At 48.5% G+C, this 13,224-nt stretch overlaps 1 protein-coding gene across 1 annotated transcript in view; it reads right to left on the bottom strand.

Annotated features, from left to right (window-relative positions):
* Positions 1 to 13,224, bottom strand: part of LRP1 (LDL receptor related protein 1) — a 321,217-nt gene that overhangs the window by 2,176 nt on the left and 305,817 nt on the right. Inside the window, 9 exon segments of the mRNA XM_080996568.1 lie at positions 540 to 791; positions 1,921 to 2,011; positions 3,352 to 3,416; positions 4,111 to 4,215; positions 4,842 to 5,016; positions 5,959 to 6,120; positions 7,376 to 7,549; positions 11,062 to 11,202; positions 12,536 to 12,712. Of these exon segments, the coding sequence (XP_080852694.1) occupies positions 540 to 791; positions 1,921 to 2,011; positions 3,352 to 3,416; positions 4,111 to 4,215; positions 4,842 to 5,016; positions 5,959 to 6,120; positions 7,376 to 7,549; positions 11,062 to 11,202; positions 12,536 to 12,712 (1,342 nt within the window).

Raw genomic sequence — 13,224 nt, 5'->3', positions numbered from 1 at the left:
AATTGTGAAGAAAACACATGCAGAAGGAGTGTGGTGGAGTCTCCTTCTTTGGAGGTCTTTAAGCAGAGGCTTGACAACCATATGTCAGGAGTGCTCTGATGGTGTTTCCTGCTTGGCAGGGGGTTGGACTCGATGGCCCTAGTGGTCTCTTCCAACTCTATGATTCTATGGTTCTATGATACCACCTCAAATCGAAGCATCTTCTGAGAGCAGTGTTTATTGTTTGCTTTTGTGGAATCAAACAAACATTAGCTATTTATAATTTTGCAAGACTTGCGAGTCTGTTGCTGGCTGCCCAAATTGTGGGGACAGAACCAGATACACGCTAGGATTAAAAACAACTTCCCTGGGGTTTGTGAAGGATGTGTCTACTTGGGGCCCTGGCCTCACAAAGGCTCAGCACCCTCAAAGCAAAGGGTCCCCAGGATCCTCTGATTCTAAGCTGCCCTTATCTTGGGCTCTACTTTTTTCATTCTGTTATTCCCTCTGTGCACCCTGCCACGTTTGCCTTCCAGCCCCTGCCAGGTGCTTTTGTTCACTCCTTTTCCCTTCTCCCCCTCCAGAGGACTTTGGAGTCCTTTCTCCAACGCAACCTCAAACAGCCTTTGCATGTTAGTCTGTCTCCCTGCTCCCGCTTCCAAACCTTGTCGGGGTCAAGGGCGAAGTCAGCATCTAGCAGCTCCCCCACATCATCTGCGTCGGGGTCCCCTTCGTACATCTTATAGGTGGGGTTGCCGATCTCCACGTTCATGGCACCGTTGGTCATGCGCTGGTGTTGGAAGCCTTTGGCCCTGGGGGTGAGGAAGAACAGGGATGAAGCGGAGGTCAAGGTGGGCTTATCATGCTGTTCAGAGTGGGGAGGAGCAGCAGTGACTAGACATTCAGGGCACTGTTCTCAGCAAATGCCAAGGTTGTACAAATGCTAATGAGGGGGGGCACTTGCAAGAAATCATTGGCAGGAGGGTGGGGTGCTTAATGTCTTCTGCATCTACTGATTACTGTATGCAAATACACCCCTCCAGAAAAACCCCCACTATATTTAAAAAGTGAGTGCATCTGCAGGAAAGAACTAGCAGCAGAGGGAAGTTAAGCACCCTTCCCTACCCCACTTTATGTTACAGTGAAATCAGAGCACGATGGAACCCCAGGCTTCCTTTGTAATGGTGTAGCCCTGCCCTCAGTAGAAAGGATTATGACATCAACAGTCATATGTGTGAGTAATGGGAGAGTCACTGTCAATCCAAGTAGAGAGCACTTGCTTTCATGGGCCAATGGTCTGACTCAGGATAAAGTACCAAGGTATGAAGGGAGTGGAATGAGAGGCTGATGAGCAGCATTCTGCATCCATCCCTGATTGAACGGAACTAGATTTAGCATGCAGTTCACCGGCAGAGTCTATGCTGAAAACAGGTGCAAACTGGTCTCTTGTTTACTTCCATCTTGGCCATCATGGCCACTGGCCATGGACAGAGCTGGTCTGCCTCTACTAGCCCAAACTTTTGAGTAACCCACCATGTGTTTTCTATTGAACTGCAGCAGACCTGATGATCTATATGCTGAGCTGAAAATGTGTTTCCCCTCTTTATGGGTGTGACCCCTTAGTATGTTCTTGGGAACCATGAGAGTTCAAAAAAGATCCAAGAGGGCAGCAGGCAGGGCAGCTTCATCCACACACATCTCCCACAGAGAACCCAGACACCCCACTAGGGCTCTAAATATACCATGACATGAGGCAGCTGTACAAACGACCAAAACGAATGTGGCCTCAGCAATGAGAAGCAGAATTGCAGCAGGTTGAAGCACAGACACAATCAAGATTTATGCAACACAGAATCTAAAAACTCCCCCATCTCCACGGCAGTAGATTTGCAACACGCTCAAACACCACCCACAGTCACCGTTTCTGAGTGCTTTGCTTACCCTTTAATCCGTTTCTTGTACCAGACCACAGCTCCTGCCACCAGTATCACCAGCAGCAGGAGGAGGATTGGGATGATGATGGACACGGTTCCTACAGGAGGTGGGGAAACACTGGTCACTGACTAGGAAGCATCCCTCGTAGCCCACACCCCAAGACAGAGCAAAGATCTCATCAACACTAAATATGCACAGCCTGTCCCTTATGTCTGCATATATATTTCCATTTCTGGGCAAGATGGATACAGTTGTACTCAAATATCCAAGAAGCAAAGGCATCTCATTTCCCTCTAGGTTCAAATGAGGACCAGTGTGGTGCATCAATTAGCTTATCAGGCTAGCACGGGACAGACCCAAGTTCAAATCTCCACTCAGTTTACCTCTGACCGGTTAATACCATCTCCCAGCCTAAGCTACCTCACATGGGAGCTTGTGAGGATAAAATGGGGCTGGGATGAGAAAACCCCACGTCTGCCACCCTGAACTCCTTGGAGGAAAGGTTAAGGTATAAATATAATGAACAGAGACAGTTTTCGGTGCAGGTGAATGGAAAGCATTCACTAGTACTGTACAGGGAAGAGAAAAAGGTGCAATCTGGAAAACTCTACACCAACACACCTCTAGCTACGAAATACACCAAAGACCTCCCTCTGTCTTTGTGAAGACATTTCACTTGATAATCTGATCGAATGTAAGCCTATCCATGAATTTTTTAAAAGTAAAAAAGTTTTCTATCCTGCAGCATTTCTGGGATGTTTGCATGTAGGCCAAGTATTTTTCGCCTTGACAATGGACACTCACAAGCATTTGTGGAATCTGGACCTGAAAAGCCCCCCCCCCCCCCCCGGGCCTGCAAATAATTTAATAAATGGGCGCATTTCTCACAAGGTGGACATGCCAGGAGGCAGATTTCATGTGCCACTGAGGGCAGCAGAGTGGCAGGGAGACAGAGCTGACCCACAGGACACAATCCACTGAGGTGCTTCTTCTGCACAAACAGAGCTGAACGAGAACACAACCATGTGCTTCCTTTCACAGAGAGCAAGTCTATCAATGGTTTCTAGTCAAGGTGTCTCCATGTTGCCTCCAGCCTAAGAGGCGGAGTTGCAGGGATCATGAGCTGTGCTTGTGTCCTGCTGAATCTAGCAGGGCTCCTCTTATGCTCAGTGCTTCCTATTCATTTAAACAAGACATGTGGGGGAGCCTCCGAGTGGATTGTTCCCCTGTGTGAGGAAGGGAATAACCATTTGAATAAACTGCCTCAAGGACCAGAATGCCATGGGCCATGTCCCTCTGGCTGGTATGGAAAAGTCACCACCCTGCATGAACAGGTGTTCCCTGACTCTCTCCAGCTGCAGCCCACACCCACCTGACACACTCACATGCCCCCCATCAACCCCTACAGCGGCTGCCCTTGAGCCCCCCTCTACATACGGTTGCTCTGCTGCTCGTTGCTCGCAGATCTCTCACAGCGCTCCCCGGTCATCTCCAATGCGCACCTGAAAAGCAAAAGGCATGTGGGTGTTTGTGGATGGGATGGACACAAGCAAGAACTTCCTTGGGCAAGGAATATGCTGAAAAAGTGGTGTGAGGAGAGAGAGAGAGAGGGAGAGAGAGAAAGAGAAGGGGGGCAGATTATGCTAAGGAGAACACTGGAGTAGCTGAATGGAACTCATGAGATACAGGGAAGCCGCTATTACTCAGCAGAGGGCTGCAGGAAGGGTGTGCAGATTGTGCCATAATCCAGCATGCAGGAGTATCTCTCATGCAAAGCCCATCTTGGAAGGAACACAAGAAGCTGAGTTGGGTCCATCTAACTCAGTATTGTCCACAGAGTAGTGGCTCTCCAGAGCTTCAGAAAGAGGCTTCTCCCAGTTCTATCCGGAGATGCCAGGGACTGAACCTGGGACCTTCTACATGCAAGCCAAATGCGCTACCATCGAGCTATGGCCCTTTTCCCTATGGGGCAAAACAGGGGAAATGGCAGGCAGGTCACATGAGATGGGCAGCAGGAAAACTACACAATTCAAGGAAACAGGTTATTTCGGAGCATGCCTGTCTTAGTATGGAGGTGGGCTTGGAATTTGTGAGTTAGGAGAGCACAGGATAGGAAGCTGGGTAAAGACTTGTCTCACTGAAAGTAAGCAGGCATGCGCCCCCTTTCCCTTCACCCCCGTTTCCCTCCAAACTCACTGGCACTCAGGCATCGAAGTTTCAGCATTCATGGTGCAAGTGCCCCCATTGTAGCAGTAGTTGTTGCAAGTCAAGCAACTGGGGGCTATCCTGCCATCAGGGCAGCTGCAATGTAGAAGGGAGATGTGGTCAACGTGGCAGAAACTCCCCCTCCCCCTCCCTCTGCTACTGCCCAAAGAGTAAATCACAACCAGTTACAAGTCCAACCTTTCTAGCCTATCTATCCCCAGCAGCTTCCTGCCGTAGGAGCGTTAAACCCCCCCCCCGAAACAGGCCTTCTCTCCAACACGGCCTCTGTGTGTACCTCAACGTACCACCCCTGCTCCCATCTTTTAAAGTTCTGCTTGTGGGATCCTGTCCCAACCCCTAACACACCAACCACAGAAACTGATCTAGGAGACCCCTCACAACTTAACAGCCAGGGATACTTTGGATAGGACTCCCATGGTATCCCCTTGGAAAGGATACGAGACAGCTGTGTGCACACATAAAAGCCCCACAAATGTGTCCTGCAACATCACAGCAGCCAAACTTGTTTCCCCAAAAACCCTATCCTGGTTCCTCGCCACTTGGGTGTCCATGGTGACTGTCCAGTTCCCCCTGCCAGCTGTGTTGTGTGGTGTTTCTCCAATGTCTCTATGGGCAGCGGACCCAAAGCACCCAAAGCACTATCTCTCAGGACCATCTCAGACCTCTCTTCTTCCAACCCCCAAGCAACTCTTGGCACCTACGTGCAGCTGACGTTGCCAGTCTGCTGGATGATGGAGCAATTTCCCTTGAGACAGCGGTCACACTTGTTATGCTGGCAGCGGTCACCATAGTAATATGGCGGGCAGCGGCACAGGCGAGCTCCAGCGGCAGTCAGCTGGCACACACCGTTGTTCTCACAGAAGTTTGAGCACTGGCCTGAGGGGTACAGAAAAGATGTTGCAGCACGAGACATAGGATTCATTCCTGAACAAGGTCCTGAGACTACCATACCCCAGGGTTCATAAACTTCATCTCCGTTGCACTATCTATTTAACATTTGTTCATTTATTTAACAATATAAAAATATATTTTAAAAAAATCAATCACAAAAGGGGCAAATTCTCAAGTGCTTTTCTGACAGTCATCCTACTGATGGGGCACGGGAATTAGACCTCACACTGGATGGAAATGAAGACACAGTGATTCCCCTGCAATGTGATTTTTGCTGAAGATACCCAAAGGGACTCTGAATATATGAAGAATTCAAGGTCCTCAGTTTGGTATACTAAAATTAAATCAGACAATAAATGGGATGTTTATCTGCAGGAATTAACAAGCTTCCCCTGCCGTCAGACATGTGTTTATTCAGCTAAGATTTCAAATGATTCGCACAGAATATGTGACCAGTAAATTATTTAATATTGTCTTGGCATATGCAGACGAGGCTGCATTGAAGACCTTGTATGCTAGACTACCCTCCCATTGCCCTTTTCATGTGCAGGAATAGATTCTACTATTCATTGTGTAACTTTTTTAGAAGGTCAATCAGGTGATTTCAAATCAGGCAGTTGCTGGTTGACGCAAACAAGTTTTAAAGGATTGTTTTATAAGCTCTAGCAGGGAAAAAGTTATGGGCAAGTTTTCTGCTCTATAACAGTGTTGACTGCCAAGGCGTTTTTGTTTTTTTAACTAAACGATTTGATCATTTGTAGTTCTGAAAATAGGTTTTCACTTTACTCTTGGATTGGATTGTTTGTTTTTGTGATTTATATTCTAAGAAACTAAAAAATCTGGCCGATCTCCCTGACATTTCCTCCTTTGGCCAGTGTGTGTGTGGGGGGGTGTCTGCTGTGGCCTTGGGAGCTGGCAGGCACTTACGGTATTGGCACTTGTCACCGATGAAATCAGTTTGGCAGCGGCAGTTGGGCTGGTTACCCTGGTTGACGGTGCAGCTGCCGTTGTTGAGGCAGTAGTCCGTGCACAGCTGCTTGTTGCACCGAGAGCCAGTGAAGCCGTTGGGGCAGCGGCAAGTCGGCATCCCTGGGGTGGGAGGGTAGAACGCAGGTTATTGTTAGCAAGGCTGGGCCCATATAACTGACTTAATGCTACATGGACTGCTGCAGCCAACAAAAGGCACCTGTCCTGCATATGTTGTTGTGACTTCAAGTCCCACCAGCCCCATTCAGCAAGGCCAAGGGTCAGGGATGATGGGACTTGTAGTCCAGTGACATCTGGAGGACCACATGTTTTCCCCACCACAGGCATAACAAGATCTTTGAGGAAACCCAACAGCCAGTTGAATGTATATGGTACCTCCTGGGAAGTGGTGATCCAGGAACATGGCAGACAGGAGAATATTTTACCACTCTTGTATTTCATAGAATCACAGAATTGTAGAGTTAGAGGGACCCCAAGGGCAATCCAGTACAACTCCCTGCAATGCAGGAATCTCAGCTGAAGAATCCCTGACAGATGCCTTTCCACCCCTGTTGGGACTTAATCCCATATTTTTAAAAAACATTGCCTCAATTTTATTGTTTAACTTTGGGGAGATTATAAGTACATATGTTTTATTAAAACAAATAAATCGACAAAGAATCTTTAGATGGCAGAAATTTTATTTTGTTACCCTGGGATCCATTTTTTCCTTTACTGCAGGTGTGGAGCTATGGATCTGGATCTGCCCCCCCCCAGGCCAGTGGGCAGGGTCACCTGTCAACCACATGATTCAACTTCAGGTGAAGAACTGGGAGCACTCTCCATGTGGGCTCATAGCTCTTCCCTTGCACCTCTGGCTTTAAGCCGTGGCTGCAGAGGAAGAAGCTTGGAGTCACACTTTTGGGAGGGATCGGCTCCAATGGGGAGCTCTGATTCCAGCGGCATTTGCACCTGGCCACTTGCAGCAGGTACTGGATGCACGAAGGAGCTCCTGAGTGCAAAACAAGTCTCCCTTGCAGGCTGGCATTTGGCACCATATTTAAAAGGCACATGCAAAGAACAACTGGCAGTCTGCAGGTTCCCCACGGCTGTTTAACTGCTGCTGGCATGAGCCCTCAGCTCCAGTTCACTTCGGAACAGAGATCAATTTCTTTTTTTGGCCACAAACAATAGGGAGCTGAAAAGTCTCAAACCACAAACGGATTAATGCAACTTTGCAGAAGTCCATCCTGAAAATCAGATGCTGAATTTTGACTTCAGCACTTGAAGCAATGGATCTCCTTGGTTCTCGCGTCTCCTCCGCTGCCCTGACTCCAACCCTAAGTTACACCTTCTCCCAGCACCCCACCCCACTCACCAGATGGGGAAGCAGCACAGGTGCCCCCATTCTGGCAGTAGTCAGAGCACTGGTCATGCTGGCACTTGTCCCCGATGTAGCGCGGCTGGCACCGGCACTTGGGCTGCTTGCGGGCATTCAAGAAGCAGCTGCCACCATTGAGGCAAACCAGGTCACAGGTGTCGGTGGCTGGAACTACAAGAAAGGAGAAAAGAAAAGAAAAGCAGGCAAGAAACTGAGTGAGATACTCATTATTATTTATAGTTTACTTAGTGTTGTCACGGACTGGCTGAATGCAGAGGAATAGTGGGAGGCACCAGATGGGGAACTCCCCAATAGACGAAGGCTCAAAGCCTGAGGATTGGTGGTGGGATGACGATGAGTGGTTAGACAGAGAAGAGGGAGAAAACTGGGAGAAGGAGGTGTCAGAAGCTGGAGAGGCAACAGGGTTTAGTGAGAAGGGAGAATCTGTAGCAGAAAGAATTCCAGAATCAGACGCAGAAGTGGAAGCAGGAATGGAGAGAGGCCAAGAGGCAGAGATGGGTCAGGCTGGTGAAGAAGCCAGGTCTCTCCCTCCTACTGCAACAAGCTCCTCCTGGTTTCCCAGGACCAGAAGAGCTATGAAGAGGGAGAAGCAGAGAGAGGTATGCTGGCGGAGTCTCAGATTGCTTGGAAAGGATCCTGGGGAAGGAGGAGATTTAGTCAGCTATGGGGAGTGTCGGCATCCTTCGGGGGTCAGGAAGCCAGCTGGCTAGCCCCCAGCTGGATCATGCCCTTCCAGCCGTGACGATCCCCCGATCTCTGATGCAACGTAAATCAGTGACTCAGACTTCAGAGCCTGAGCACACTATATTAGCAAAACATACTGCGCAAACAGAAGTGGCATGAGGCTTGTGGAAACATACTTTAACAGCTACAGATTTTTTAAGCATAAATCAGGACAAAGAAAACATGTCATCTCTCTTTCGTCTTCTCAGAGAGTCAAAAGCAAAAGCTATACACACAACGGAAGTTCCCAGCAAACTGTGCTGGAATGTAAACAGACATGTGACACGTAACAATCCCATGTCTGCTCCTTAAGGTGGAATGGAAATTCCCAACATCCTCCCCCTTTCCATGTAACCTGTGGCGCAATATTTCAACCTAACTGCAACCGCTGTACATAAATCTGAAGTTGTTCCCTGTTAACAACTTTAGACAACAGGAATCTCGTTTCATGGCATGTAGGACTCCTGAATGAGTCCTTTCCAAAGACATTCCCTTGCACGATGTAATTTTATCTGCAAGTACTTGGTTCTTTGCTTGCAACTCTCTGAAGCTAGCAAAGCCAAACAGGACCTGTTGTCTTGATAAACCTGTATAGGATATTTCACATTAACCCTGACGTCCTGAAACAGTTGTAACAACCATTCACAATCCATAAGTGAATATGAGAGTGCATTGAGTTCAGCTTCACAAGAACTCAGGCTCACTGTTGTCTGCTTCTTGCACAGCCAGTCAAACAGACACTGGTTATACATGTAGCACACCCTGGAAGTGCTTGTGCCATCTGTGGTGTCACTTCCAAAACTTGCATCTGCAAAAATCTCAAGACCTCCAGACTTCAGATTAGTGAATCTGAGTCTGTAGTGCATAGTACCTCTCAGGTAATGTGCTATGCGCTTGAGAGCTTTCCAATCCTGAACAGTAGGATTGTTAGTGTGTCTGCTAAACAGATTAGTGCTCACAATCCTACTGCTCAGAATTGGAAAGCTCTCAACGGAGCATTGCAACATGGCTCCCTCTCTCTCTAGCATCAGACAGCAAAGAGAAAGAACAAAGGACAATAGTCCCACTTCATGGACCACAGTAACACAAACATCCTGTCTCCGTCACTTCCCACTCTGTGGAGTCAAAACACACACCGTCAGGTGAAAGACAACAATCCCATGACCGCAATCACAGAGCAGGAATTCTAACATCAAGGTGGGGACTGTTAGCTCTAAAACTGCCTCATAAGGGCAAGACCTAGCGAAAAGAGTTGCTGTGCTCACTGGGCTTGTCACTCCTAAGCTGGCCTTGGTTTTTTCTAATAATAAGTTAACTTCACTTACTCAGTGTTATTTATTCCTGACAAGAGCCATCAGTGTACATGGGGTTTTGGAGAGCACAAGAGAATAGTTCATGTAGCTTGACACAATGAAGTCTAGAGGATTTTGTCTATTCCTCCCCCATCTCCAAAGGAGACAATAGATTTGGGAGGAGGTATTGTCTATGAAAGGCAAAAATAAATAAAATAAAGAGTGTTTATATGGTGGGAGTTTGTTTCAGCCTCAAACTGAATAGCCCCAGGATGCATATGAATTTTACATTGTATCCCTTGGTTACTGTACAAGCCCTCAAGTAATAATTCCTGCATTTACCTCTCGATGATGTAAGCCAACCTCTGGCTAGGCATGAATCACTGGATCTAAGCAAGAATCTGTGAGGGAGTTCACAACAGCTTACCTCTCCCATGTTGTGGGGAGGGCAGATGGCAATTGGTTCAAGGAAAGGACAACAGATCAGTGGCAGGGCACATGCACTGCTTGCAGAAGGTTTCAGGGTCAACCCCTGGCATCTTCCACTAAAAGATCAGATACTAGAATCAAGTGAAAGTTCTCTCTGTGACCCTGAAGAGCCACCACCAGGCAGAGCAGACAATACTAGATGGACAAATACTATAATGTGGTGAAAGGCAGCTTTCTTCCTTGTATAATGGGAATTTCATGTCCTACAATATCTGCAAGAGAGGCCCTGCGGCAAGGTGTGTGTTCACAAGCAGCACAGGGCCTTTTCAGTAGTGGTCCCTATCCATCAGGATGCATTGCCCAAGCAGGTAATTCTTCAGTCTCAACCTCCTTCCTCTATTTTTCATTTTTAAAAAGTGATTGGTGACTGCCGATTTGGTTGTAGGATGTAATCCCTATTTGCTCATATTAATTATGTGCCTGAAGTTTTTCATTCTTGTTTTCATCAGGGTACTCTGTAGGATTTTCAGTGTGTAAGCTGCATGGAGCGAGTCCACAAGCAGGAAGGTGAAACTTAACATCACTTATTCTCCAAAGCAGACAAAAGGATGTGAGTGAAAACTGGAGCAGGAAAGAGACTCGTTGCTGCCCTGGGAACAGAGTCAGATTTCCATGCAGCTATTGGCACTAAGTTTTTGCCTTTCCTGGTTGCTTCTCCTGAAGAACAACAAACACCAGCCATTCAGACAAAACCCAACACAGTGGGTTCCAGTTGCGCCAGTGCCTGTATAAAGAGGGATCTTCAGAGAGCAGAAAACGTTCATCTAGCCTAGCATTGTCTACTCTGGCAGGTAGCAGCTTCTTGGGGTCTCAAGAGAAGAAGCCTTTCACATCACCCAATCTTTTTTTAAACTGGAAATTCCAGGGACTGGACCAGGGAGCTTCCTCATACAAAGTGTGTGCTCAGCTTCCGAAATATGAACCCAGAGGCAGCCAAAGGCATAACGTGGCCAGTATATTCAACACAAACTGATGGTGACTCACAAGGTCACAGGGGCTGCCACCACTGGGAACTGAGGACAGTCAACTGAAAAGAACTAAGTGCAGATTTCACTTCCTGGGCCAGGGGTTAAAAACAGAAGGCATTTTAACAGAGGGCAAAAGCTGTATGGTTGAGGAAGGCAAGACGTGCCTCATTCTGTGTGTGTAAGCACTTACCTACAGGTGAGACGGTAGGTGAGGGGACGAGCACACAGGTGCCATTGTCCAGCCTCCTGCCATTGGGGCAGGTGCACACAGGGCCGCTGGGACTCAGGAGGCAGAGCCATTCACATTTCTTCCTGTCGCAGGGGTTGGTCACTGGAGAGGAAAGATGCCAAGCAATAAGAGTTCAGCAGAGGCTCTTGCTGGACGGCAGCCCCTCTGCTTCTCAAAATATGGTCTGAAAGAGAACTTGCACTCTCCAGCCTCGGAACTGCCTCTTCCTCCCCTGGTTTCTGAATGGCCCCTCTGCTATCCAGCCTGCTCTCTCCTGGCTCAGTGACCACTGTGGCCATATTTCAGGCATAGGCAAACTCTGGATCTCCAGATGCTAACAGGACCAGTGGTCAGGGATGATGGGAATTATAGTCCCAAACATCTGGAGGGCTGGAGTTTGCCTATGCCTGCCATATTTTCTCCATCAGTTTGCCATCATGTCCCCTTATCATCAAACTGCAAATACCAAGAGCCCCCAGTCTAACTAACTGCTGTGTCTGCTGTGTTAATTGATTTATCAAGTTGGACTGAGGAGCGTCCATTCAGGCAAAATCATGTTACTGAGAACAGCATTACAACTAGAAATTAATGCAGATTGCAGAAAACAAACGATTCTATTGTCCACTTTCCAGCCATGCACCTGCATTCCCGGCAGGAATCCAACCATTGCTGGAAAGTCCCCAAGGAAGCAGATTTTGCTACCTGCCTGGGCAGCCATCTCTATTCCTTCCCCATGTCGAAAAGTAAGATTCAGACTCACAAAGACATCTCCATATTATTTCTTCAACCTCAGATCTACTATGGGTCTCCTGAGTTGGCACAGCATGAGATCAACATGACTTCCTACCCTCTTTTGCTATGCAGCAGAGGTCTAGACTGGGGGGGCGGCGGCGCTGCCCCAGGCACATTTTTTTGAGCAGGTGCAACCAGATGCCCACACGACAGGCTCCCTCATTGAGGCTGGAGCTGTGAGGAGGGCAGCTGCGTCCAGGCCAGGCCTTCAGGGCTGGAGTAGTGGCAGCACCTCCTTGTCCTTTATGGCTGGGTAAGGGATGCTCTCTGCTGGGCTCTGGTGTGCGAGGGAGCTGAGGAGGCCGCAGCTCCACTGCTGGGTCAGGCCTGACCTGGGGCTGGAAGCGGCAGAGAGGAGGTGGCAACATCGCCACACCTCTCCTCTGCTGGGCTCTGGCAACAGTCCGGTGTTGCCATGTCAGAGCTCCACTCCCAGGTTATGCCTGACCTGGGGGCAGGAGAGGCGGCGGCAGCATTGCCATGGCTCTCCTCCACTAGGCTCCAGCACATGAGGGAGCTGCAGAGGCAGCTTCCTCACGGCACAGCCCAGCACCGACGAGCTTCCTGGTGCAACACTTGCCCCACCCACCTGCAACCTACCTAAGCTGTATGAAGGCTTGATGCCCCAACATGCAATACTAACCATCTGGCTGTTTATACTGGTGGTACAGCACCACATCGGTGGCATGGTTGAGTCCAGCTGTAAGGTTGGTGACGGACCCATTACCAAACTTGTGAATCTTGAAGATGCGGTTGTTGATGTAGGTGACGCCATAGATGTAGTCTTCAAAAATATCAATGCTGAAAGGGTGGCTGAGCCCTGGGGTAGAAGGGGGGTGGAAGCAGTGTTAGAAACTGGCTAATGGACGCATAATTCAGGATACTGGAAGGATCTTGAGTTCAGATAGGTGAGCTGCGGAGGGGTGGGCAGGTAGAAGATGTTTCCCATTTTTGGGCATTGTGGCGAGGCAAGGGATTCAGAATCCTGTGGGAATGGCAGATAAAAACACTCTCAAGTTCTCTTAATAATGAGCCCATTAACTGGCAAGCTCTTCTCAGCATAATTCTTTCAACACCAGCTGCAGTACTACAATGGGACCAAGATGCCTCTCTCTGGGAAGAGGTGGAAGGAGACTGAAGGGGGGAGGATGGTGGGTCTAGCACTACAGCTGCTGCTTTGGGTTGTCTTAAGGGGACTAACCATGATCACTGTGCTGCCCCTTTGGTCTTCCTTATTTTTTTGCCAAAAGCAAAAAAGGGCACTGGGAACACAGATCTAGAGGTGGAGGAAGAGCTATGGAGGGACTGAGCACACTGAGACCAACACCACCC

The sequence above is a fragment of the Podarcis pityusensis genome, assembly GCF_964106645.2.
Source record: "Podarcis pityusensis genome assembly, chromosome: 2".
Lineage (NCBI taxonomy): Eukaryota > Metazoa > Chordata > Lepidosauria > Squamata > Lacertidae > Podarcis > Podarcis pityusensis.
The sequence above is the reverse complement of the archived record's forward strand: the minus strand, read 5'-3'. Positions and strand labels throughout refer to the sequence as shown.